Here is a 25,566-nt window from a genome sequence, read left to right as displayed (position 1 = left end):
ATGTTTTGATGAGTGTCACAGTCTTCATCTTCTGGTGACGTGTTGAGACTCTCATTGAAATATTACAGTGTCTTAACACTGCCACCTGGCTGGAAACCCAAGAGCTCTACATCAGTTAATAGGCTAGAGAAAAAGAAATTGTCTTATGAACAAACATAAATACAAATTTATACTTTGGAATAATATGTGGTAGTAATGTAGCAGATATAAGTTGAACACACTAGTAAGTTCCAAGTTTTTGTGTTCAGAGCTTGAGAATGGCAACAGGCAAAGGAGAAAGTTGTCAAAAGTATTAAAGAATAAGACAGATGTAAATAAATCATTCAATATTACTGACCAAGAAAGAAACAAAGGAATGTTGAGTGAAAATTGACATATATTTGTAATGAGAATGTGATGCTGCAGTTGTGTCTCTTCTTGGATAGCTCCATGATGGCATTTCCTGTTTAGCTGTGTTACAACAATGACAGAAGTTAATTCCAGCTTTCGAAGTTGAATATTACAATCAGTTCAGATCATAATAAAATTCATTACCAATATTCTTCCTTGCTTTAAAACATCCCAAATGTCATAAAACATCCAAAATGTCAAAATTTAAATGTTATTATTATTATTATTGTTATCTGTTTGCAGTAAATTAAATAGCGCTGTCACCTACTCTGACCACACACTTTGTTCATGATACATTTCTTTACACATATTGCACAGGAATGTAGTAAAAGTTGTTGGCCAAGCAATAACACAAAACTGTCTAACTTATTCATGTCTACATTTATTTTTACATAAAGTCATACACCATTTGGATGATAGTATTCTAATAAACAGATACAATATCAGCAAGTGACGATTGGAATCTGTCAATTCATACAAATACCTATGTGTAACAAACTCTACTGATATGAAATGGAATAATTACACAGGCTCAGTAATAGGTAAAATTGGTGGCAGACTTTGGTTCATTGGGAGGATACTGGAAAAATACAGTCAGTGCACAAATGAGACTGCTTGCAAAGCACTTGTGTGAACCATCCAAAACATTGCTAAATGTGAGAGATCCATACCAAATAGGACTGACAGGAGGTATCAAATACATATAGAAAGACACACAAATGGTCACAAATTTGTTAAACTAATGCAGGATGTATACACCCTGGGACAATGGGAAATCTGGGAAAAAGATGGGAATTTTTTCATATGGGATAAACTTGGGTACTTTCTAGAATTAGGGAATTTTTCATTGTTTTAGTTTTCAGGTAAATTTTTGTAGTTTTGAGAGGTAAGAACTGATACTGTAACGAGGAATTTTATTTTAGCCTGCTACTGCAGAATATTCCTGGAGAAATAATACATACATGAGAGAATAACGCCAGAATAAAACTTCAGTTGCAAAGAAAATGTGCCATTTGTAACAACAAAACACAGTTCACACACAGGCATCTGCTGACAGTAAAATGTGTCAAAGGTTTTAGAATGAAGACTATGGAATACTTCATGACAACAAACAGCTTTTGATGAGCATGACACCACAGCTGTTTACGTTTCTAACAGGTCACAGGAAAATATTATGAATGGTGTTTTGAAAAGAGTTACTTTCAAAGCAAATTTCCTTTTTTGCAAGATGAATTTGTTGAGCATGAGACTGTGAAATGAATTTCTTAAATCATGGAGCATTTGACTCTTATTCAAAACTCAACACTTCGAGGACCAGCCACTTAGAGAAATTTTGGGCTCAGAAGACCAGCCATTTATGGCATTATTTAAAATTTTACTGGCACCTTTGTGTTTGATATATCTCAAAGGGCAACACATCTTAAAAAAGATCAATATTATTTGGAAAAGCTTAGCTTTTCTTGTAGCTGCACTGTATGCATATTAATTTGAATCATTAACTTTTCATGTTTGTGCGTTCGTACTACTTAACAGTAATGTTAAGTCCTATGCTCTGAGTATTTGCTGTCATTGGCTAACAACATCATGTGATGGAGCCAAGATTTGCTGACAAAAGTGAATTGAGCAGCACTGTTGCAATGTCAGTGCTTCAGAAGCTATCATGCTGTGTTTGGTGGAATTCTTATTTATACTTTTTTAATATGAAAATATGCAGTGCCCATGTTCCCATTGTGTATTGTGTATTGAACCAGGGACCTTGAAACTATGGAGAGGCTTCGTCCCCCCTGTACCCCTCAGTGGTTCACAACCACACAACAGGCTACAGCAATCCACTCACTGCCCCACACCAAACCCAGGGTTATTGTGCGGTTCGGCCCCCAGTGGATCTCCACCCCTCTCCACACCCCCACTCCCCCTGGGAATGTCTCATACCAGGTGAGTGTAAACCCAGATGTTTGCCTGGTAGAGTAAATAAGGTTTACGCATGTGTGGAGACAGTGTTTGTGCAGCAATTGCCAACATAGTGTAACTGAGGTGGCGTAAGGGGAACCAGGCTGCATTCACTGAGGCAGACAGAAAACCACCTTGAAAACCATCTACAGGCTGTCTGGCACACAAGACCTTGACACTAATCCACCGGGCGGATTCATGCCGGGGACCGGCGCACCTTCCCGCCTGGGAAGCAGCGCATTGGACCATGCAGCTAACCGGGCAGACTATGTTCCCATACATCAGACCTTACCAAAACTCATTGTTTTATGCTGGATTTTGTTTCCTAAAGTGCCGGGAATTTCTATGCCTGTGTATAAAAGATCTACCATTCAAAGGATTGATACGTTTTACAGCTCAGACGGAAAGTATTGCTTTCACCTGGTAAAAAGTGTATTTTTACCCAAAAAAAAGTGAACATTCAAGAAATCCAGGATTTTTTTTTTTTTTTCTTGTCCATGTATGCATCCTGTGATTGGAAACGCTGTGTGGTTGCCACATGAAGACAGATGTTAACTGTGTCACGGCAAGCATACCTAAAAATGTTCAAGAACCAGTTTTAAGTGAGGATAAATAAACAAACACCATCTGGATCACTTATTTTAAGTGGGGAATCTGAAAATACACTGCAACCACCTACATATCTCTCTTTAAGGACTGTGAAGATGATCTTACACTAATTACAGAACACATGGAACTATTTGTGAACTAAATATTCCTGTGCTCAGTAAGTAAATGGAATGGAAACTAATGCTAATACATGTTACAGAGGGAATACCCTCTGTCATGCACTTCACTGTGATTTTCAGGGTGTGGATGTAGCCAGTCTAACTCTGTCACATTCTTGTCATCAGTCGTATTGCTGCTAGTAAGCAGTGAGTAGGTTTTTTAATGATCAAGTTTGCTGTTTTCATCCATTAATTTATCTCTTTGATCCATGATGGTAGACTAAAATTTGAAGGAAGGAAAGGAAATTAGGATTTAACATGCCATTGGCATTGTTAGAGATATACTCAAAGGTTGAATTGGACTAGGGTAGAGATGTGAATCAGCCATGCCCTTCTCAAAGAGTGCATCCCACCATTTACCTAAATAATTTATCAGAGTCACTGAAAATCTAAGTCTGTGTGGTTGTAAAGAGGTTTGACCCCTCATCCTGCAGAATCTGAGTCCAGTGCCTTAGCCGCTGCATCACCTCACTCATGCAGGAACTTTGTTTTAGATTAAGAAAGATCTGAATTTTGAGTTAAATAACTGTTTAAAGTATATGAGACATAGTTCATGTGAAATTCACTTGATCTCGAAATTTTGGCTCATTTATGTCACAATACAATGATTTATTTTACATAAAAAATTTTATCTTCACGGATTTCTGTATGTGGATGACATTATGCAGATATCTTCTCTTAGGGTTGTGACCTCTTTAAAGCTGACTCATTATTTCACATGGTTTACAGCCTGCTGCAAGCATTATTAATTGGTGCCACTTTAGTAGTGTACAGAGAAATTGAAGTATGCTAATTCAATGGAAGTGACTATGATGAGTGAATGTAAAGCACAGTGTTAAAATTTGTCTCAGAGCTGTTATTTCTTCTTTTCAGTCTTTTTTCCCTTTTAATGAAATATATCATCATAGTTTTCCACCATGAATAATATCACAAACTGCTCCTTTTCAGTATTCAGATATAAGTCTTGTAGCAAAACTGGAAGCCATTACGAGTTTTTTATTCCACCAGGGCTGAAAATCACACAAACAAACAAAAAAGGCTATGAGATATAGTACTATATGAACTGAGGATATGCTAGTATTCAAATAAACTCCCATCTTAGTCAGGGAAGTCATTTCCTGCATAGCCTGTTTTATTTTTAAATAATCCCTTTTTTCACCCCATGGGCATTTTCAAGCTGCCTGTTGATAAAACAATGCCAGATGTTACAGCAGCTTCAAGAAGAATAAAAAATATTAACGTACAACAGTATTATGAAACGGATAGATTGTTACTCACCATATAGTTGAGATGTTAAGTCGCAGACAGGCAGAACAAAAAGACTGCTAAACAAGTGAGCTTTCAGCCAAAAGGCCTTCTTCTGAATTAGAGACAGTGGTCATGTGTGTGCGAGATGTGTTTGTGTGAATGTGAGTGTGTGTCTTGTCTGATTCAGAAGGCCTTTTGGCTGAAAGCTTACTTGTTTAGCAGTCTTTTTGTTGTGCCTGTCTGTGACTCAACATCTCAACTGCATCATTACCATCATTTGACTATCGAACAGACTCCTGTATGAACAACATAGTAGTAAACATGCCTGGTGTACAGAGACAACTCAAGGAGCTGAAAACAAATAAGTCATCAGGTCTGGGCTGAATCCCAGTTTAATTTTCCAAAGAGTATCCTACAGCATTGGCCCCTTACTTAGCTTGCATTTATTGTGAATCTCTTGCCCAGTGCAGAGTCCCAAGAGACTGGAAAAATGCAGGTGACTCCTGTGTATAAGAAGGGCAGAAGAATGGACCCACCAAATTACAGAGCAATATCCCTAACATCAGTTTGCTGCAGAATCCTTCAATATACTGTCAGTAATAAATTTTCTTGAGACCAAGAAGCTTATGTCCACAGATCAGCATGATTTAAGAAAGCATTGCTCTTGTGAAAATCAGCTTGCCTTTTTCTCACATGATATACTGTGAATTATGGATGATGGGCAACAGGCAGGTTCCATATTTATAGATTTCAGGAAACTGTTTGACACAGTGCCCCATTGCAGGCTGTTAAAGAAGGTACCAGCATATGGAGTAGGTTCACAGATATGTGAGACTTCTTAAGTTATAGAACCCAACACTTTGTCCTCGACAGTGAGTGTTCATCAGAGACAAGGGTACCGTCAGGAGTGCCCCAGGGAAGAAGTGACAGAACCACTGTTATTCTCTCTATATACATAATTTATTTCATGGATAGTGTGGGCAGTAGACTGTGGCTGTTTTCTGATGACACTGTGGTGTATGGTAAGGTGTCATCGTTGAGTGACTGTAGGAGGCTACAAGATGACTTTCACAAAATTCCTCAATTTTTCTTCTTTATGGCCAGCAGCATAATATACACTCCTGGAAATGGAAAAAAGAACACATTGACACCGGTGTGTCAGGCCCACCATACTTGCTCCGGACACTGCGAGAGGGCTGTACAAGCAATGATCACACGCACGGCACAGCGGACACACCAGGAACCGCGGTGTTGGCCGTCGAATGGCGCTAGCTGCGCAGCATTTGTGCACCGCCGCCGTCAGTGTCAGCCAGTTTGCCGTGGCATACGGAGCTCCATCGCAGTCTTTAACACTGGTAGCATGCCGCGACAGCGTGGACGTGAACCGTATGTGCAGTTGACGGACTTTGAGCAAGGGCGTATAGTGGGCATGCGGGAGGCCGGGTGGACGTACCGCCGAATTGCTCAACACGTGGGGCGTGAGGTCTCCACAGTACATCGATGTTGTCGCCAGTGGTCGGCGGAAGGTGCACGTGCCCGTCGACCTGGGACCGGACCGCAGCGACGCACGGATGCACGCCAAGACCGTAGGATCCTATGCAGTGCCGTAGGGGACCGCACCGCCACTTCCCAGCAAATTAGGGACACTGTTGCTCCTGGGGTATCGGCGAGGACCATTCGCAACCGTCTCCATGAAGCTGGGCTATGGTCCCGCACACCGTTAGGCCGTCTTCCGCTCATGCCCCAACATCGTGCAGCCCGCCTCCAGTGGTGTCGCGACAGGCGTGAATGGAGGGACGAATGGAGACGTGTCGTCTTCAGCGATGAGAGTCGCTTCTGCCTTGGTGCCAATGATGGTCGTATGCGTGTTTGGCGCCGTGCAGGTGAGCGCCACAATCAGGACTGCATACGACCGAGGCACACAGGGCCAACACCCGGCATCGTGGTGTGGGGAGCGATCTCCTACACTGGCCGTACACCACTGGTGATCGTCGAGGGGACACTGAATAGTGCACAGTACATCCAAACCGTCATCGAACCCATCGTTCTACTATTCCTAGACCGGCAAGGGAACTTGCTGTTCCAACAGGACAATGCACGTCCGCATGTATCCCGTGCCACCCAACGTGCTCTAGAAGGTGTAAGTCAACTACCCTGGCCAGCAAGATCTCCGGATCTGTCCCCCATTGAGCATGTTTGGGACTGGATGAAGCGTTGTCTCACGCGGTCTGCACGTCCAGCACGAACGCTGGTCCAACTGAGGCGCCAGGTGGAAATGGCATGGCAAGCCGTTCCACAGGACTACATCCAGCATCTCTACGATCGTCTCCATGGGAGAATAGCAGCCTGCATTGCTGTGAAAGGTGGATATACACTGTACTAGTGCCGACATTGTGCATGCTCTGTTGCCTGTGTCTATGTGCCTGTGGGTCTGTCAGTGTGATCATGTGATGCATCTGACCCCAGGAATGTGTCAATAAAGTTTCCCCTTCCTGGGACAATGAATTCACGGTGTTCTTATTTCAATTTCCAGGAGTGTACATCTGATAATGACATGATTATTGCAGTAGATCCACCAAATAGCTGTTCATAATAAGTAATCATTATTTATGACACCATTTTCAAGTATGTCTAGAATGCTGTGATGCCCATATTATGTTGTTAATGAACTGTCTTATAACAGTCACTGTTTTAATAAGATAGTAAATGGTGTCAATATGTTGAAAATAACATGTTAATTACAATATGACAGTGGTTTGACAGCTCCACTCTTATGACACTATATGTTAACAAATGTTTAATTAACATCTTATTAAAACAGTGACAGTTATAAGACAGTCCACTAATGATGTAATATGGACAGCATATCAATCTAGACATACTTAAAAATGGTGATAAAGCCAAAACAGTTGTCATATATAAAGATTACTTATTATAAGCAGCTATTTGGTGCATCTGCTGTAATAATCATGTCTTATCAGACAAAATTTCTTATGTGTGTGATGAATGGCAGCTAGCTCTGGATGTATAAAAATGTAAGTTAATGCAGATGAGTAGGAAAACCAAGGCAGTAATTTTTGGATACAGCGATAGAAGTATCATGCTTGACACAGTCACATTGTTTAAATACCTGGGCATAACATTACAAAGCGATGTGAAATGGAATAACATGTGAGGATTATAGTAGAAAAGTTGAATAGTCAACTTTGGTTTATTGGGAGAATTCTAGGAAAGTGTGGTTCATCTGTAAAGATCACATATAGGATGCTAGTGTGACTTATTATTGAGTACTGCTAAAGTGTTTGGGTTCTGGACCATGTTGAATTACAGGAAGTTATTGAAGCTATCCAGAGGCGGGCTGCTAGATTTGTTACCGGTAGGTTCGAATAACACACAGGTGTTATGGAGATGCTTTGGGAAACCAAATGGGAATCCGTGGAGGGTAGGAGACATTCTTTTCGAGGAACACTATTGAGAAAATTTAGAGAACTGCAATTTGAAGCTGACTGCAGAACAATTATGTTGCCTCCAATATACATTATGCATAAGGACCACGAATATGAGGTACAAGAAATTAGGGCTTATACAGTGGCTTATAGACATTCATTTTTTCCTCGTTCTGTTTACAAGTGAAATAGGAAAGGGAATGACTAGTAGTGGTACAGGGTACCTTTCACCACGTGCCGTAAGGTGGATTTCAGAGTATCGATATAGATGTAGATGTAGATATATGGTGAATAGAGTCTATCCTTTTCACTATATTGCCATTATTCCGTCCTGGATCAAACATTAGTGTATATTCAACTTGAAGCTGCTGTAATTTTTGGTGTCATTTTCACCACCAGGTAACTTAAAAAGGCCCAAGGGGGTGAAAATAGCTGATAGCTAAATCATGGAATACAGTGATTATTCAAAATAAAACTACCTACCCAGGAAAATGACTTGCATCAAGAAAGTCATACAGCTCTGGACCCATATACAGGGTGTTCCAGGAGGAATGGTCAGTATTTAGGGGTGTGATAGGAAGGGTCATTTGAAGCAGAAAATTTCATATGGACATATGCCGTATTGTGAATGGTTTCTGAGGGAAAACACATTTAATACACATTCTCATTTATTTTCTGTATTTTTTGGTACATTGTGAGGTTCACTCATGTACAACAGCAGTAAACATTACACTATTCTTTTTATGAAGCATTAACTAAAAATATGTGCGTTTAGCCCATTCACCTCTAAGCATTATCATACACATGACATTATAGCTGTCGTACAGTTTACAATGAATGTTTGAATATCTCACCATCAACTTCAGTGCATTTGTGCACTCTTAGGAGAAAATGTGTTTTTTGTCTGAATGCCTCTGCATGTTCCATAATGATGGCAGCAATGTCCAAAAAGTTAATTTTGTGTATTCACCTTTTACTTGTACATCTCAGACTACAACCCCATAAACAAAAATCTAATGGCATAATGAAATGACAATCAAATGTCCAAAAGAATAGATACCATCTTCATATAGTTAAGGCTAACCGGCCATTGACCTCATTCTTCTGTGCTGGATGCACACACATTTTCCGAACTCTTACGGGACTCGGTAAGATTGTCTGCTGCGAGTAATGTGTGTAATGGACATTAAGTTGGGAATGTGGGTCTCATGGGGAGCATGCAAGGGATAAATCCCTGCAGTCACACTATCCTCTGTGGCTCAGATGGATAGAGCGTCTGCCATGTAAGCAGGAGATCCCAGGTTCGAGTCCCAGTCGGAGCACACATTTTGAACTGTCCCCGTTGATGTTTACCAACGCCTGTCGACAGCTTAGGGTCTTGATTTAATTATCATTTCATTCTAAGAAAGCTGCATGGTCACTAATGGTATCTGTTCTTTTGGACATGTCCGAAAGAATAGATACCATCTTCATGGCACAAGGTTTGGCAATCTTGGTGGCCAATTAATTATACTGCCATGAACAACACAGTGATTAGGGTAAATGTGGTTGGGCCCAAAAAGAAATATACATTAAATGTGTTCTATATCAGAAATCATTTAGACTAGGTATATGTCCATGTGATGTCTTTTGCTTCAAAAGAGCATTCCTGCCATATCACTTGTTGTTGACCATTCCATCTGAAAAACTCTGTATTGTTGTTGTAGCAGTCTTCACTCCTAAGTCTGGTTTGATGCAGCTCTCCAAGCTACTCTATCCTGTGCATGCCCCTTCATGTCTACTTAACTACTGCGACATACATCCTTTTGAACCTGTTTACTATATTCGTCTCTTTGTCTTCTTCTACAATTTTTACCCCCTACACTTTCCTTCAGTACTAAATTGTTGATCCCTTGATGGTTCAGAATGTGTACAATGAACTGATCCCTTCTTGATCCCTTCTTTTAGTCAAGTTATGCTACAAATTTCTTTCCTCACCAGTTATATTCAGTACCCCTTCATTACTTACATTTACCCATTTAATCTTCAGCATTCTTCTGTAACACCAAAATCTTCTGTTCTCTTCTTGTCTGAACTGTTTATCATCCATATCACTTCCATACAAGGCTACACTCCAGATAAATACTTTTGTATCCTCTCATCAGTTATTTTAATGCCCGAATAGCAAAACTCATATACTGTTTTTAGTGTATTGTTTCCTAATCTAATTCCCTCGGCACTGCCTAAGTTAATTCAACTACATTCCATTATCCTTGAGTGCTTTTGTTAATGTTCATTTATATCTTCCTTTCAAGATACTGGCAATTCCATTCAGCTGCTCTTCCAAGTTCTTTACTGTCTCTGACAGAATTACTACGTCATTGACAAACCTCAAAATTTTTATTTCTTCTTCCTCAAAATTTTCTTTGGTTTCCTTTACAGACTGCTCAACATACAGATTGAATAATATTGGAGATAGGTTTCAATCCTGTGTCACTCCTGAAACACTGCTTTCCTTTCATGCCTTTAGATTCTTATAACTGCTATCTGGTTTCTGTACAAGTTGGAAGTAACCTTTTTCTCCCTGCATTTTATCCCTGGTATCTTCAGAAATTTAAAGTGTGTATTCCAGTCAACACTGTTAAAAGCTTCCTCTGAATCTACAAATGCTATAAGTGTATGTTTGTCTTTCTTTAACCTATGTTCTAAGATAAGTCATTGGGCCTGCCTTGCATATTCCAGTATTTCTTCAGAACTCAAACTGACGTTCCCCAAGGCTTCTACCAGTTTTTCCATTCTTCTGTCAATAATCTGTGTCAGTACTTTGCAACCATGACTTACTGGACTGATGGTTTGGAAATGTTGACACCTGTCTGCACCTCCTTTCTTTGGAATTGGATTTATTACATTGTTTTTGAAGTCTGAGGGTATGTCTCCTGTCTCATACATCTTGCTCACCCGGTGGAATAGTTTTGTCATAGCTGGCTCTCTCGAAGATATCAGTAGTTCAGACAGCATGTCAACTACTCGAGGGGCCTTGTTTTGACTTAGGTGTTTCAGTGCTCTGTCAAATTCTTCCCACAATATAATACCTGGTGTCTGATCTTCCTCTATGTCCTCTGCCCTTTCTATAATATTGCCTGCAAGTTCATTGCACTGGTGTAGCCCCTCTATATACTCCTTTTCAGCTTTCTCTTCTTTGCTTAGTACTGGTTTTCTATCTAACCTCTTGATATTTATACAGCTGCTTCTCTTTTCTCTGAAGACTTCTTTTATTCTCCTTCAGGTGGTATCAAGACTATTAACTCTTTAATGATTTGAGCTAGCAAGCTGTCTAGCAATTTGTTATATTGGAATTAAAATTAAAACTTATTTTTGCAGCGTGTGTAGGACAAGGAACTCCATGACCTATATATCATAACAAACAAAGAAATAAATGCAAATAAATAGATTAGATATTAGGAATGAATGAAAGATTGACAAGAAAAATTACATTCAGAATGAAACTAGGTACAGATTATAGAAAAGTATTTATCTGCTAAGCATAAAAGTCACTCAAATAGGTTTCCTAAAAAATTAGGACCTTTTTTTGGAAAAAAAAACAAGATTAATCAGAGATGCTCAGATCAAAGGACACACATCTGGACAGAATGAATGGAAACTCAGCACACTGTTTTATTATCAGCTGTTGATTTATTTCTTGTCTTGTCCTGTAGTGTTCTCACCTACTTTGGGTTTTGTTTCCCTCTCCTCCATCAGATGGATGAGCTTCTGGCTCCAAAAGTTAATATATAAGCTTTTGCCTGTCTCTGTTGGCATGTTATAACTATAATTCAGCCAGAATATAAATAATTTAAGAGTTCAGGAAACAACTCACTGAATAGTAGAAGCATTGAGCCATTGACAGATACACAATATGGCAACCTAGTATTGCATTGGTAACTATAGAAATACAACAGACATAAACACAGCTTTGATACAGAAAGAATAAAAACAAGTGGCAAACATCCATGCTGTGATATTTGCATACCATCACTTTTAAATATTCTTTAAAAGTACTGGTAACTAATGTAAGAAATAATTTTTTGTTCATGTTTAAATACAAAGAAATGAGCATTTTGTTCCACACAGTTCTTTAATTTTGTTTATGTTTTCAGGTTGATTGTGCCAAGGGACCAGCTTCAGACAAATCATCATTTGCTGCACTGGTCAAAGAGTTAAGGCAGGCCTTTGAGCCTAAGGGATTGTTGTTATCTTCAGCTGTATCTCCAAGCAAAACTGTAATTGATGCAGGTATAGGAAGAGAAATGTCATTCATTTGCAGTGTGTTTTTTTGTATGCTTTCAGATGTACCTTACATTTTTTATGTTGTCATCCAGGTTATGATGTTAAAACTCTGGCAGAGAATCTTGATTGGATAGCAGTGATGACTTATGATTTCCATGGCCAATGGGACAAGAAAACAGGACATGTAGCACCTCTTTATTTCCATCCTGATGACGATTTCTACTTCTTTAATGCTGTAAGTAACAAAAGAAAGAAATTGCACTCTGTACTGTATCTTATGAAGTGCTCTTAAACTTGAGAAAACTTGTAATGTTAGACAATTGCTAACAGACAGTCTTGTTACTTTTGTTAACATGGGCAATGGAACACCAGTGGACTGCATCAGCATCAAAAGAGTTTACTTTCTTTGTTTTTACACAATACAACAAGACTTATGTATCATGAATGTGCTAGGACAACAACACAAAGCTGCACTCAGAACAGTATTGTGTGATGACAGGAAATTATATTACCATATTTATACCAACTAACCATCAAGAAATGAATTAAATGCACTGAAATGAAGCAAATGAATCAATGGGGATGATATCAATAAAGATGTAGTGACACAGAATGATATCAGTGCAATGCATTCAAACATGTTGAACCTGCATAGTAATAAACCTGCAATGACAAAGGCAAATCTGTCAGATCAGGACTCACACCTGCATTTGAGTCAGGCCTAGATGCATACCTAGATAGCCTAATTATTAAGGATGAATGCTCATGAAAACAGGAAATCCAGAAATATACACTGAGGTAACAAAAGTTATGGGACAGTGATATGCGCATATACAGATGGCAGTAGTATCATGTACACAAGTTATAAAAGGGGAGTGCATTGACAAATCTGTCATTTATACTCATGTGATTCATGTGAATGGGTTTCTGATGTGATTATGGCCGCACTACAGGAATTGACATACTTTGAACATGGAATGGTAGTTGTAGCTTGATGCGTAGGACATTCCATTTCAGAAATCATTATGGAATTTGATATTCCATGATCTGTAGTGTCAAGAGTGTGCTGAGAATGCCACATTTCAGACATTACCACTCACCACAGGCAACACAGTGCCCAACATCCTTCACTCAACGACCAAGAGCAACATTGTTTGCACATAGTTGTCAGTGCTAACAGACAAGCAATACTGTGTGAAATAAATGCAGAAATCAATGTGAATTGTACAATGAATGTATCCATTAGGACAGTGTGGGAAAATCTGGCCTTAATGGGCTATGGCAGCAATTGACCGACGCGAGTGCCTTTGCTAACAGGACAACATCACCCGCAGCGCCTCTCTTGGGCTCGTGACCATATCAATTGAACCCTAGATGACTGGAGAACCATGGCCTGGTCAGGTGAGTCCCAATTTCAGTTGGTAAGAGCTAATGGGTGGGGTTCGGGTGTGGTGCAGACCCCACGAAGCCATGGACCCAGGTTGTCAACAAGGCACTGTGCAAGTGGTTGGTGGCTCCATAACAATGTCAGCTGCATTTATATGGAATGGACTGGGACCTCTAGTCCAATTGAACTGATCATTGATTAGAAATGATTATGTTCAGCTGCTTTGAGATCATTTTCAGCCATTCGTGAACTAATAAATGTCGTGTGACTAGGGCCTCCTGTCGGGTAGACCGTTCGCCGGGTGCAAGTCTTTCGATTTGATGCCACTTCGGCGATTTGCATGTTGATGGGAATGAAATGATGATGATCAGGACAACACAACACCCAGTCCCTGAGTGGAACAAATCTCCAACCCAACCGGGAATAGAACCCGGACCCTTAGGATTGACATTCTGTCGCGCTGACCACTCAGCTACCGGGGGCGGACATTCGTGAACTTATTGTTCCTAAAAAACAATGGAATTTCCATGGATGATAAGGCACCATTCACCAGGCCACAGTTGTTCATATTTGGTTTGAAGAACATTTTGGGCAATTCAAGCAAATGATTTGGCAACCTAGATAGCCTGAAATGAATCAGATTGAACATTTATGGGACATAATCGAGAAGTCAGTTTGTACAGAAAATTTTGCACCAGCAACACTTTTGCAATTTTGGATGGCTAGAGAGGTGACTTAGCTCACTATTTCTGCAGGGGAATTTGAACAAGTTGTTGAGTCCATGCCACATCTAGTTGCTGCACTACATGGGACAAAAGGAGGTCCAACATGATGTTAGGAGGTATCACAAGACTTTTGCCACTTCAGTGTATACCATCCTGGCATGCTGCTGTTGGCTTCCATCTCAGTGTTTAGTACATTATAATTGTGTGGCACACTGATGGACAGATGTCACTGGAATGCACTTAACAAACCTCTCACTATACTGAGTGACACTGTGCAGTTATAGTGAAATGGTGAACTAGCACGTTATGAAGCAATTTTTACATGAATACAGACCTATTCCTTTCATCACTTGACATGTGCCCTAATCTTCTCTGTCTGTTATATATTTTCCATACTCACCAGAATGCACAGGCACAGTTGTGTGCCTCTCTTCAGCTGTGCGATCACAATTTTCAGTGATCGTAGCACATACACAACTATGGTGACTTTTTGATCCCACTCGAGCAGTCCCATTACTTACTCGTATGATGCCTTTTACACATCCTTCACCACTGTTATTCATTGTGTGCCACAATTAATTGCTTCCACATTTGTGACTGTCCTGATGTTTTATGAGCCTTTATCAGTGAGTGAAACAGATTTTCGCTTGTTAAGAGAGCTCCACAGTCATGCTTTGTGTGGATCTGGGAGAAACTGCTTGTCAGTATCCTCCTCCTACAACTTCAAACAGATACATCCCTGACACCCCTGCAGAAGAGTGGCAGAATGTAAATCACATTTTTTTCTGCCAGTTTTCATGATCTGATAAGAGGATAAAAATCTATTGTAAGAGTTTTGTGGTATTTCTCCCATATTAATAATGGCCAAATCATGCAATATCTAGATTTGTGGGGCATTCAGCTGTGACAGTGGCCTGATGTTGGAATCCATGGGAACATGAAGCCATGCATACTCGCCATCGAAGTTTTGGTCAACCACGTCTGAGCACCACAAGGGAGGATCACTGTATTGTACACCAAGCACATCGTAGCCACTTCACATCTGCTCCTTCCATCTGAGAACAAGTATTGGATTCACTGTAACACTCTGTGGTACTCTGCACCATTGACTGGAGACTGACAGCAGCCAGTTTAGTGTCTTACCACCCCAAACATAGGCTGCTGTTAAAACTGCTACCAAACTTGTGTTGTGTCATGGCTGCGGAGCTGTGGCTGCTGATGAGCAGCATCACGTTGTGTTCAGTAGTGAATTGTGGTTCTGCACTACCCAGATGACCGTCATCAGTTGAGTATAGGTGCAACCTGGGAAGAGGTCCCATTCTTCCAATGTTCTGGAGAGGCACAGCAGTGTTACTCTTGCTGTGATGGTGTGGGTTCCATTGGCTATGACTCCAGGCTACATGGTTGGCAGCAATTTAAGATACTCTGATAACACAACAGTTAGTCATGCACATCCTGTGTCCTCATGTGTTGCTTCTTGTGTGACAGTATCATGGTGTCATTTTTCAACAGGACAATGATTATCAACAAAAAGCACATATGTCTCTAAACTGTCTGTGTGATATTGAGATTTTCCTGCAGCTAACAATATCCACAGATCTGTCCCCAATAGAACATGTCTGTGTTCTTTGTAAATTTTATTTGATTTTGTAATCACGGAAATAACATCATGTACTCTCTCAACCCATGAAGTTTTATTTTGGTTACTCCTCTCCTTCTGGGTGCTTAACTTTTTTTGTCAGATACTGCATACTGCTTGAAATTCAAAGCTTTCTACACATCAAGTGAAGAATCATACGTTTGCCTGAAGATGGCTGTACAAATAGCAGATAAGTGAAAGTGTATGTTGTACTTTTGTAACTATGGGGATAAAGTTGGCAGCCTGGCACAGAGATGTCATGATAACAATGAAATTTGGCTTTTATTGTGTAGGAACATGTTACAATATGATGTAAATCAAGTATCACTGTGATCTTAAAAATAGTTGTATCTGTACAGCTTTTGAAACTAGCCATGTTGCATATTTTAAGATGTAAACAGCTAAATTCAAATGGTTTCCTAAGCCTCTTGAAGACGAGAAAGATATCCCAATTCTGCAACCACAGATTTAAAAAAATCAAGAAAATGCATTGTATCACTTTGGGCAATTGTAAATTAAAGATTTGTGAAGTAGCCAACACTATAGAAATGTCATAAGAAAAAATAGGACACATTTTCCATGAAGTATGATCTACAAGATGTGATCTGTCTTTGCTGAATACTAACTAGGAGGAAACTAATTTACCAGAAATATTTGTATCATTTTACTGCGTACAGAATGCATTTATGTTGTGCTCTGGCCTGTACTGTGGTTGAGGCATGAATACATAAAATCATGCTAGAATTGGAACAGTAGTCAAAGCTGTGGGTGGAAGCTGATAGCACTGCATCAAAATGAAGAAGCCATTTAATTTTCTGGGCAGATTGTGGCTACCATTTTACACTCACATATTGATTACAGAGAAATAATAAAATGTCATCCCAAGTTTCTGAAAATTCTATAGTATATCTCTAAAGAGTCTTCATCATTTCAGAACTTCTCCATTAATTACTGGATATCAGAAGGAGCACCCAGGCGCAAAATCGTCATGGGTATGCCTTTGTATGGCCAGTCTTTCCAACTGGAGAAAGCTTCTACTAATGGTCTAAATGCTCGATCAACTGGACCAGGCCAGGCTGGAGAATTCACAAGGGCTGCTGGTTTTCTGGCCTATTATGAGGTAACAGATGAGTTCTGTATGGAATTTCAGTCACTTCTGCTTACTTTAGAACCCTAATAAACTTAAAATACTAATAATTTTATACCATTCACATCAGCTGTTGTCTGCCTGTTCTATAGAGTTTTCACTGCATAAACAAATTTTATATTTATGACTGGATGCCTTGGTGGTGTCACACTTCTCTGAAGAACACACAGTTTATGCTAATTTAGTTGTATGTGCTTCACCCTCATTTAAATTTCATTATTTCATACTTTTGTATTGTTTTCGGCAGTGGTGGCTCATGCAGAATGTTACCAATATGCTACAATGAGGTGGCCTATAGAGTTTTTATTCAGAAGGGTAGTAATCATAAATCAATAAAACAATGGAAACTCCTGGCTGGAATATCAACAATGTAGGAAGAGATAGGTTGTTACTGACCATAAAGATGACACATTAAGTTAGAGACAGGCACAATTAAAAGACGCTTACACATAAGCCTTTGGCAACAGCCTTCATCAGAAAAAGAAAGAGAAACACACACCATTCATTTACACAAGCAATCACATCTCTCATACATGATCGCCTACTCCTGAAGCTTGGACCAGAATGCCAGAATGCATTCTGGTCTGATCTGCCAGAGTTGGAGATCATGTGTGCATGAGGTGTGCTTGCTTGTGTGAATGAGTGGTGTGTGTTTCTCATTCTTCTTCTGATGAAGGCTGTGGCCAAAAGCTTATGTGTAACTGTCTCTTAACTGCATCTACCTGAAAAATAATGTGTCATCTTTAGAGTAAGTAGCAATCAGTTTTTTCCTACATTGTTGAATATATTAATTTTACATACATAAATTGAATTGTTTAAATATATTCAAATTTCATAATTAATAGTTTAACATTGCAAGGAACAAAATAAAATTAAAAAAATATGATGATAACAGGGGGAATTCATCACAGGTTGACAAATTGCCAGTCAGTGGACTTTGCTAGTTGGCCAAGGTGCCGCTAGGTCAACTGCTCCTCAAAAGTCCCTCATACTCTACACTTGCACAATACATTAAACATTCTTTCAAATAAAAAACTTATCTGGTGCTGTGAACAACCTACCAATCTTAGTGCCAGAAGTGATGATGAAATATCAGAGCATGCGCAGTTGAAAGCAGACAGCTGTGTTCCATCTCTGAGTTGTTCGTATCACAGCTGAGCATAATTTCAGTACTCCACACTGGTTTGTATTTATCATGGAGAGAGCACTACAAGACGTGTTTTCATCCATTTTATTTTCATACCAGCATTCATTCGAAGAAAAATGGAATAATTTTAGTGCAGTTTCTTGCTTGCATTCAAAAATAAATGGTGTAATTTTAGTGTAATTTATGGCTTACATTTGAAGAGAAACAGCATAATTTTAGTGCAATATTTACAGACTACTGTAGCACATAACCAGCTGCCACTGGTACTAGGTATCAGTAGTAAAGGACTGTGTATATATTTGCAAAGCTGATCACTGCATGACCTTTAAAACAATCATCATGATGTCATGTGGCTGAAACACAATCTCATCATCACATCAGTTCTTGGTTGCTGTCACTATGAGACATACATTTTTTATTTTAAAATCAAAGTTGAGCATACTTTCTACACTAATTCATATAATAAAATTTTGCTAGACATTCATGTCTATCATCCATATGAAGCATGGTCTTTTCTAGGAAGAAAATGCTGTGTACAATGGCTGTTCTTATCATGTTTCAGATTTGCGACAGAATTAAGAATAAAGGATGGACAGTTGTGCAGGACCCAGAGCGAAGGATGGGACCATATGCATTCAAAGGCAATCAGTGGGTCAGTTTTGATGATGTTGCAATGATTCAACAAAAGGTATGATTATTGCATTTCTTACGTAGTCTCCATTACCCCTCGTTTCCTTTGTACAGCTCAAAAATATGACTGCTTTGCTTAGTTAAACACGTTATTTGTTGTATGTTAAATTTTGTTTTCCTCTCTATTGCCCCTGATCATAATTGCCTTATTATTACATCCACTCTTAGGTCTCTTGATAAATAAATCACACCAGTTCTTGCACCTGCCCTGGAGTAAGTTACTTACATCTAATTACATGATTAGCTTTATTGTTATTTGACTCATGGTTGTTTCTGCCTGCTATCTTAACTTTATCACATATTGAAGTTTGTGTAACTTCTTCTGCCTGTCACTGTCCTTCTTTCACAACTCTCATCATTATTCCATATTTTTAAATCAGTTACAACATATGTCTGGTTGAAAAAGCTCAGTTACTTATTTATAATTTTCATATATTGATACTTATTTGAATATTGCTTCATATCTTCTTGAATGTAATTTATTTTGATTTACTGTTGTATATGTGTTAGTATCCATTTCACATGGACCAGTCTGAATCATCAATAAACTGAGTGTGATTGGTACCAAATAATACTGGTTATGCTGGTCACAAGAAGTTTACAAACTATAACATAATTTTCATATTGTAAGGGATGTTTAGAGTTAAACTATCTTAATTTTGGTCTATTTAATATTCTTATAACAATTACTGCTGTTTTTGTAGAGTGAATACATAAGGAAAATGGGCCTTGGTGGTGGAATGATATGGGCCCTTGACCTAGATGATTTCCGCAACCGATGTGGTGGTGGTACACATCCTCTTCTAAATACAATTCGCACAGTATTGGCAGCACCACCAGGAGGAGATGGAGGTATGCACAAAGTAACCAACAGAAGTTAATTTACATTAAGTCATTGATCTTATTTAACATTCACATTCACAGGATAAATTATTAAGATGTGAAAGTATCAGGTAGAATAACTGTTTATTGCATCTGTAGATTTTTTCCCAGTCACATTATTCGTTAGGACAGTAAAGGCTTTCGACAGCAAATTGTCAGTCAGTGTTGTGCCTTGGTATGATTATCTGGAGTTATTCAGATAAATTTCAGTGATACTTACTCCTGAACCAAAACACATAAAAAAAACAGGTAAAACTGGATAGGAAAAAATATAAACTTCAAAACACATAAATAACAGGTGTTGCCGGCTGAAGTGGCCGTGCGGTTAAAGGCGCTGCAGTCTGGAACCGCAAGACCGCTACGGTCGCAGGTTCGAATCCTGCCTCGGGCATGGATGTTTGTGATGTCCTTAGGTTAGTTAGGTTTAACTAGTTCCAAGTTCTAGGGGACTAATGACCTCAGCAGTTGAGTCCCATAGTGCTCAGAGCCATTTGAACCAAATAACAGGTAAAACTGGATAGGAAAAAATATAAACTTACCAAGCAAGTCCTCCAAGCTCCTTATCTGTGGTAATGAAATCAAAGGGAACATAATCAAGCAGAGCCATTAGGTCAAGGTAGCCACTTGTGACTGGCAGAGAAAATGGAGTCTTAGGTAAAGGAAGCTCATATCCTAACCTGTCTGAACAAATATGACATGAAATTATGAAATTGTATGTAGAAAATGGACTACTGTGTACAATAACAGGAATGTATATTTTATGACTGCAGAGGTGAAGGAATGACCTTATTTGGTTTCGGATAGTGAAACAAAAGCGTCAGAAAAAAAATGACAATGGTCATATCAAATTAAATAAAACCAAAAATACATTCTTCAATAAACATTATTGTCATAATGTTAACCATTTACAGCTGAGAGAAAAAAAATTCTTATTATGTTGTACTACATTATAATGAAGTAAAACATGGAAACAATCTGTACTAATTGTGATGTGATAGGATAACGATGGGGTCTCATAGGTTGTAAAGAGACAGAGAAGCCCCTGGAATAAAATTGATGGAAGGTGAAACAGTAGGATTTGTTAAGTTCTCTGGCATTTAGTGCTGATTTTGTGGTTAGAGAAAGGTAAATACTTGGCTTCACAGTAAAAAGTGATGGAGGTTATTGAGTGTCTTATTTGTGTTAATTAGATGGCTGATAGAGATGGGTTGCTAGTCCCCATCCCTCCATTGGGCACTGCCCAGGTGACGGATAAGGGATTGCTCTCCAGATATAAGGGTACTGGGATAATAAAATACTTGGGGCAAACCAAAACTAATATGTACACGAAAGGCTTGTCAAGCTGTGGTGAGGGTAACTTTCCTAGTGGTAGGGCACCACAAAAATCAAGACTCCTGGTCATCACATTTGGGACTGTGCACAAGGTTATCAATTCATTCATGTAAAACAGTGACTGGTCAGAATACTCAACATATGTTTCAGGAACAGGACAGAATTTACTGAACATGAGTAAGAATATCTGAAGTAGTGGACCTATCACTTAATGGATTCACTTTCAAAGCAGTTCACCAAACAGATGAAGGCAGTCTTTTTAGTAAAGACAGCAAAATAAAAAAATGTCATGTGACTAGGACCTTCTGTCAGGTAGACCGTTCGACTGGTGCAAGTCTTTCAATTTGACGCCACTTTGGTGACTTGTGCATCAATGGGGATGATATGATGATGATTAGCACAACATAACACCCAGTCCCTGAGCAGAGAAAATCTCCGACCCAGACAGGAGTCGAACCAGGGCCCTTAGGATTGACATTCTGTCAAGCTGACCACTCAGCTACCAGGGGCGGACAAGACAGCAAAATGAATATGGAAATAGATGCCCATATAGAATCAGCTAACAAAACACTTCACAGTTTCTGTCAGTATCTTAGAAAATATCACTCAGTACTAACTCTAAAATTTAGCTGTCTTACCAGTAATATTATGTGGATGTGAAGCTTTAACACATAGAAAGAAAGAGGAAGAAAAATTATTAATATATGAAAGGAAAATATTAAGAAATTTTTTTGCATGTGTTATCAGTGAAAACAACAAGGAATAGAGGATAAAAAATATAAATATGGGAGTTGTACAAACATTGCAATGTCATTGAAGGGCTGAAGAAGAGGAGGTTGAGCTGGGATAGTCATACAGCAAGAATGTCAGAGAAAAGGCTACCTGTTGTAGCATTGTCTAGAATAATAGCTGGAATGAGAAGAAGAGGAATGTAGGTGCTGAGACAACATCCATGATGACAGCTAGGCTGAACCTCAGTATCAAAAGCACAACCAACAGACTCAGCAGAAAGAACTGGAAGAGGCTTGTAGAGCAGGCACATGGTTATAAGGTCCATGCCGTATGTGATGTAAGTATAGAGAGAATGGAGAATAAAATCAGAATAAAGTAATATGAAGGAGGCAAGCATATTTAATACTCATCTGAACATTTATATTTTTAGTGCATGCCTCATATCAAAAAATATCTGATAGAAATTGTGGGCATAAATACCAGAACTTCACAATTGTTTTTCTTTTTTGTGGAACGATTAGAAACTTTGCTGGGTATTTAGCTTGTAGCATTTGTCAGTTTGTTCATTAAGTAAATATATGAGGAATAGCCATTATATACCAGCAAATCATTCCTGGAGCAGACATATCTAGTATTAGGGCACAAAAAGGTCCATTGACAACAGTTCGAAAATGTATCTTCTTAGGTTTTCTGATGTTGTGCCTGGCTGATAATTCCTACACACCATCACAGCCAAAGCAGAGAAACAACATATCAAGCACTAAATTTGTGAGTTGAAGCAAGCAAATTCACAGAGAATCCAACATGAATCATGGATCTACCACATTTTTGTGTATGACCTAAAGTACAAGGATGTGCTGGAAAATAATGCCTTCAGTTTTTTTATGTGAAAAAATCTTAAAGCTTTTTAAATAAAACAAACATTATTAAAATTCTACATCTTTATTTTTCATGTCTACATATTTATTTCTCAATATAGTCACCCTAGTGATGAAGACATTTCTCCCAGTAAGAGACCATATATTTGGTCTAGAAACCTGTGTCTAGAGACCAGTTTGTTCATACCATCACTGTAGACTATTTTAATTTGATGGAGCCACAACATCACTTCTGCTTGCATCACTTCATCGCTAATAAACTGAAGTCCTTGAAGGAGTTCTTTAAGTTCTGGAAACAGATGAAAATCTGATGGGGCCAAGTAGGGCCTGTATGGAGCATGAACAATGACAGTGAACCCAAGACATCAGATTGCTGCAGAAGTCACAGTATATCATGTGTGGTCTGGCATTATCATGCTGAAGGAGAGAGCACTTCATGTGTGGATGAACTCTTCAAATTCATAACTCTATTACAGCATGCTGTTTCTCACATACCAACATAGCTACATTATACACTGTCATGTTACAGGCTACAATTCAGAGATTTCTAGCAGCAGAGGCTGCAAATATGGAGACATGAAGAATAAAGATGTGGAATGTTAATAACATTTCTCTTTTTAACACTTTAAGGGTTTTCATATAAAAAATTCAGAGACATTGCCTTTTAGCACACCCTCGTAAATGCAGGTGTGTCCAGACAACTGCCCTCTGATGTTTCTGCCTCACATACACAGTTAGGAAGATGAAGAGGATATTTTCATAGCCACAGTCTCCCAAAAACAGTGATACGCTGACTATCTTTTGCAGTGCCAGGACTCCAATTGGTGCACTGTTAGGATAAATATCAAAGTATAAAAATTCTCAATGCAGCAACTTATAATGAAGAGCTAAAATAGCACAATATGAGTCATATACCAGAAATTTCTCTCAATATCCTTATTTTTATGAACTTAGATGTATTTTCTTCAGTTTTTGAACCATACCTGAGAACATTTTTAATGGTTGTTTCTTTGATATCTTCTATCAACCCTGTTAGTTCATGACCCATGCCTTTAATTTGTATAAAATAAAAGTAGTATTAAAAATAAGATCACCTTCGTGTGAATTAATTGCTAGATAGAGCATATGTCATCTGCACTTTTGAATAAAAAAGGAGTCGTTCTCAATTCAGTATTTTATTTCTTTTTTCGTATGCATAACCACATATGTGTTTCCATTTTGAATGAAAATAATAAAAATAAACAACAATATATATGAAGGAAGTGATCTGTCTGAGCTGTTGAATACAAGTTTAATACTCTGTCAAGTTGTCCAGCCACTTAGGTAGGTGGTGGTGGTGGTGGTTAGTGTTTAACGTCCCGTCGACAACGAGGTCATTAGAGATGGAGCGCAAGCTCAGGTTAGGGAAGGAGGGAGAAGAAAATTGGCCATGCCCTTTCAAATGAACCATCCCGGAATTTGCCTGAAACGATTTAGGGAAATCACGGAAAACCTAAATCAGGATGGCTGGAGACGGGATTGAACCGTCGTCCTCCCGAATGCGAGTCCAGTGTGCTAACCACTTAGGTAGGAGCAGTACATATTTTTGAATATGTCACTATATATACCACACAAACAGAATATGTCGCAAGCAACTGGACACTTATGACAATATTTGCCTTAGTTATTGAAACTGAACAGAGAGCTAATGTGTGTAAATGTTTGGCAGCATGACTAATAAATGCTGTGTGGAGGTATGACAGGCTGTCTGTTATACATTATCCTATGATTTGTCTTATTTCATAACACTTAGAAGAACAGGAAATGGCTCTAATCATCACGTTATGTATATCCTCATTCAAGAAAGAATACTGCATAACTGGCAGATTATCGATTTTGCATTTTTCAGTCAGCTGATATCCTTGACTCTCAGCACATCTACTCTTACCACCAGAATATGAATTTTTTTAATTATCTGTAAATAAAAGAAACTGAAACAATACCGCGTATGTGACACAGCGGAAAAATAGGTGGAAATACCACGTAAGTGCAAAAGAATGAAATACTGCATAACTAGATTTTTGTGGATGTAGGAAACAATTCTGCATAAATTCAAAAGTGCACACAGCCACAACACATTGTTATTGATTACTACTTGTCTTCCAATGTTCAAAAGTGGTTCTTTGGTTCTGCCTTCAGTTCATGAAAATGGCAGTGTTTTACAAGACGATCTCTTTACTAAGGAAGAAATTGTTGCTCAGCTGAACTTAGCATATGAAAGTGGAGAATTCTTCTTGGGAGTGATTGATAGTGGTAAGAAAATTGTTTTATTTTAACACCACACTTCACTTATTGTGCACTTCAGTCCTTTTTGCTAAAGATGTTTTGAATACCCACTTGATTATAGGTCCTCACATAAATCCAGAACAAACAACAGACAAGAGCCATAGTAACATTGGTCTTTGGTATTATTAAGCTGATGTCTAGGAACCTTACTGACTGCATCCAAGAATGCTCAAAATGATACAGCAGTCACAGTTGCCACTGGAGATGACAGTACTTCTTCACATTTATTGCTACATGATGGTCTTGATTTCTTACCAGACAATTCAGATAACTTATTTGAAGTTGACCGAAGCAAGGATATTGAAAGTCGAGGCCAAGAATTTTGTGGTGATCTAAGCAGTGACAGAAAAAAATCAAGTAAGTGTAGCAAGAAATACCAAGATGTCCAAGAAAAATTTCCGAAAACGTTTACTTTACGAAACTGAACAAAGAAAGACGGAAAATCAAGAAAGCGAGATGGGATCATTTCCAACAACTTAAAGCCATTGTTCCTACGGATTGTAATTGCTATTATGACAACATTCCTTGCAAATGATCATCTTGGACTTAACTGTTTCAGGAGTGACAGTGCAGTGTTGTTCTTTGTTCAGTAGTTTTTTCTTGAAGAAATCTGCA

At 38.7% G+C, this 25,566-nt stretch overlaps 1 protein-coding gene across 1 annotated transcript in view; it reads left to right on the top strand.

The window, feature by feature from the left end:
* LOC126474821 (probable chitinase 10) overlaps positions 1–25,566 on the top strand; it is a 190,856-nt gene that overhangs the window by 99,236 nt on the left and 66,054 nt on the right. Inside the window, exons 23-27 of the mRNA XM_050102295.1 lie at positions 11,938–12,073; positions 12,160–12,302; positions 16,753–16,938; positions 18,675–18,800; positions 19,507–19,654. Of these exons, the coding sequence (XP_049958252.1) occupies positions 11,938–12,073; positions 12,160–12,302; positions 16,753–16,938; positions 18,675–18,800; positions 19,507–19,654 (739 nt within the window). The remainder of the gene's footprint in view (positions 1–11,937; positions 12,074–12,159; positions 12,303–16,752; positions 16,939–18,674; positions 18,801–19,506; positions 19,655–25,566) is intronic.

The sequence above is a fragment of the Schistocerca serialis genome, chromosome 4, assembly GCF_023864345.2.
Source record: "Schistocerca serialis cubense isolate TAMUIC-IGC-003099 chromosome 4, iqSchSeri2.2, whole genome shotgun sequence".
NCBI classification, from domain to species: domain Eukaryota; kingdom Metazoa; phylum Arthropoda; class Insecta; order Orthoptera; family Acrididae; genus Schistocerca; species Schistocerca serialis.
The sequence above is the reverse complement of the archived record's forward strand: the minus strand, read 5'-3'. Positions and strand labels throughout refer to the sequence as shown.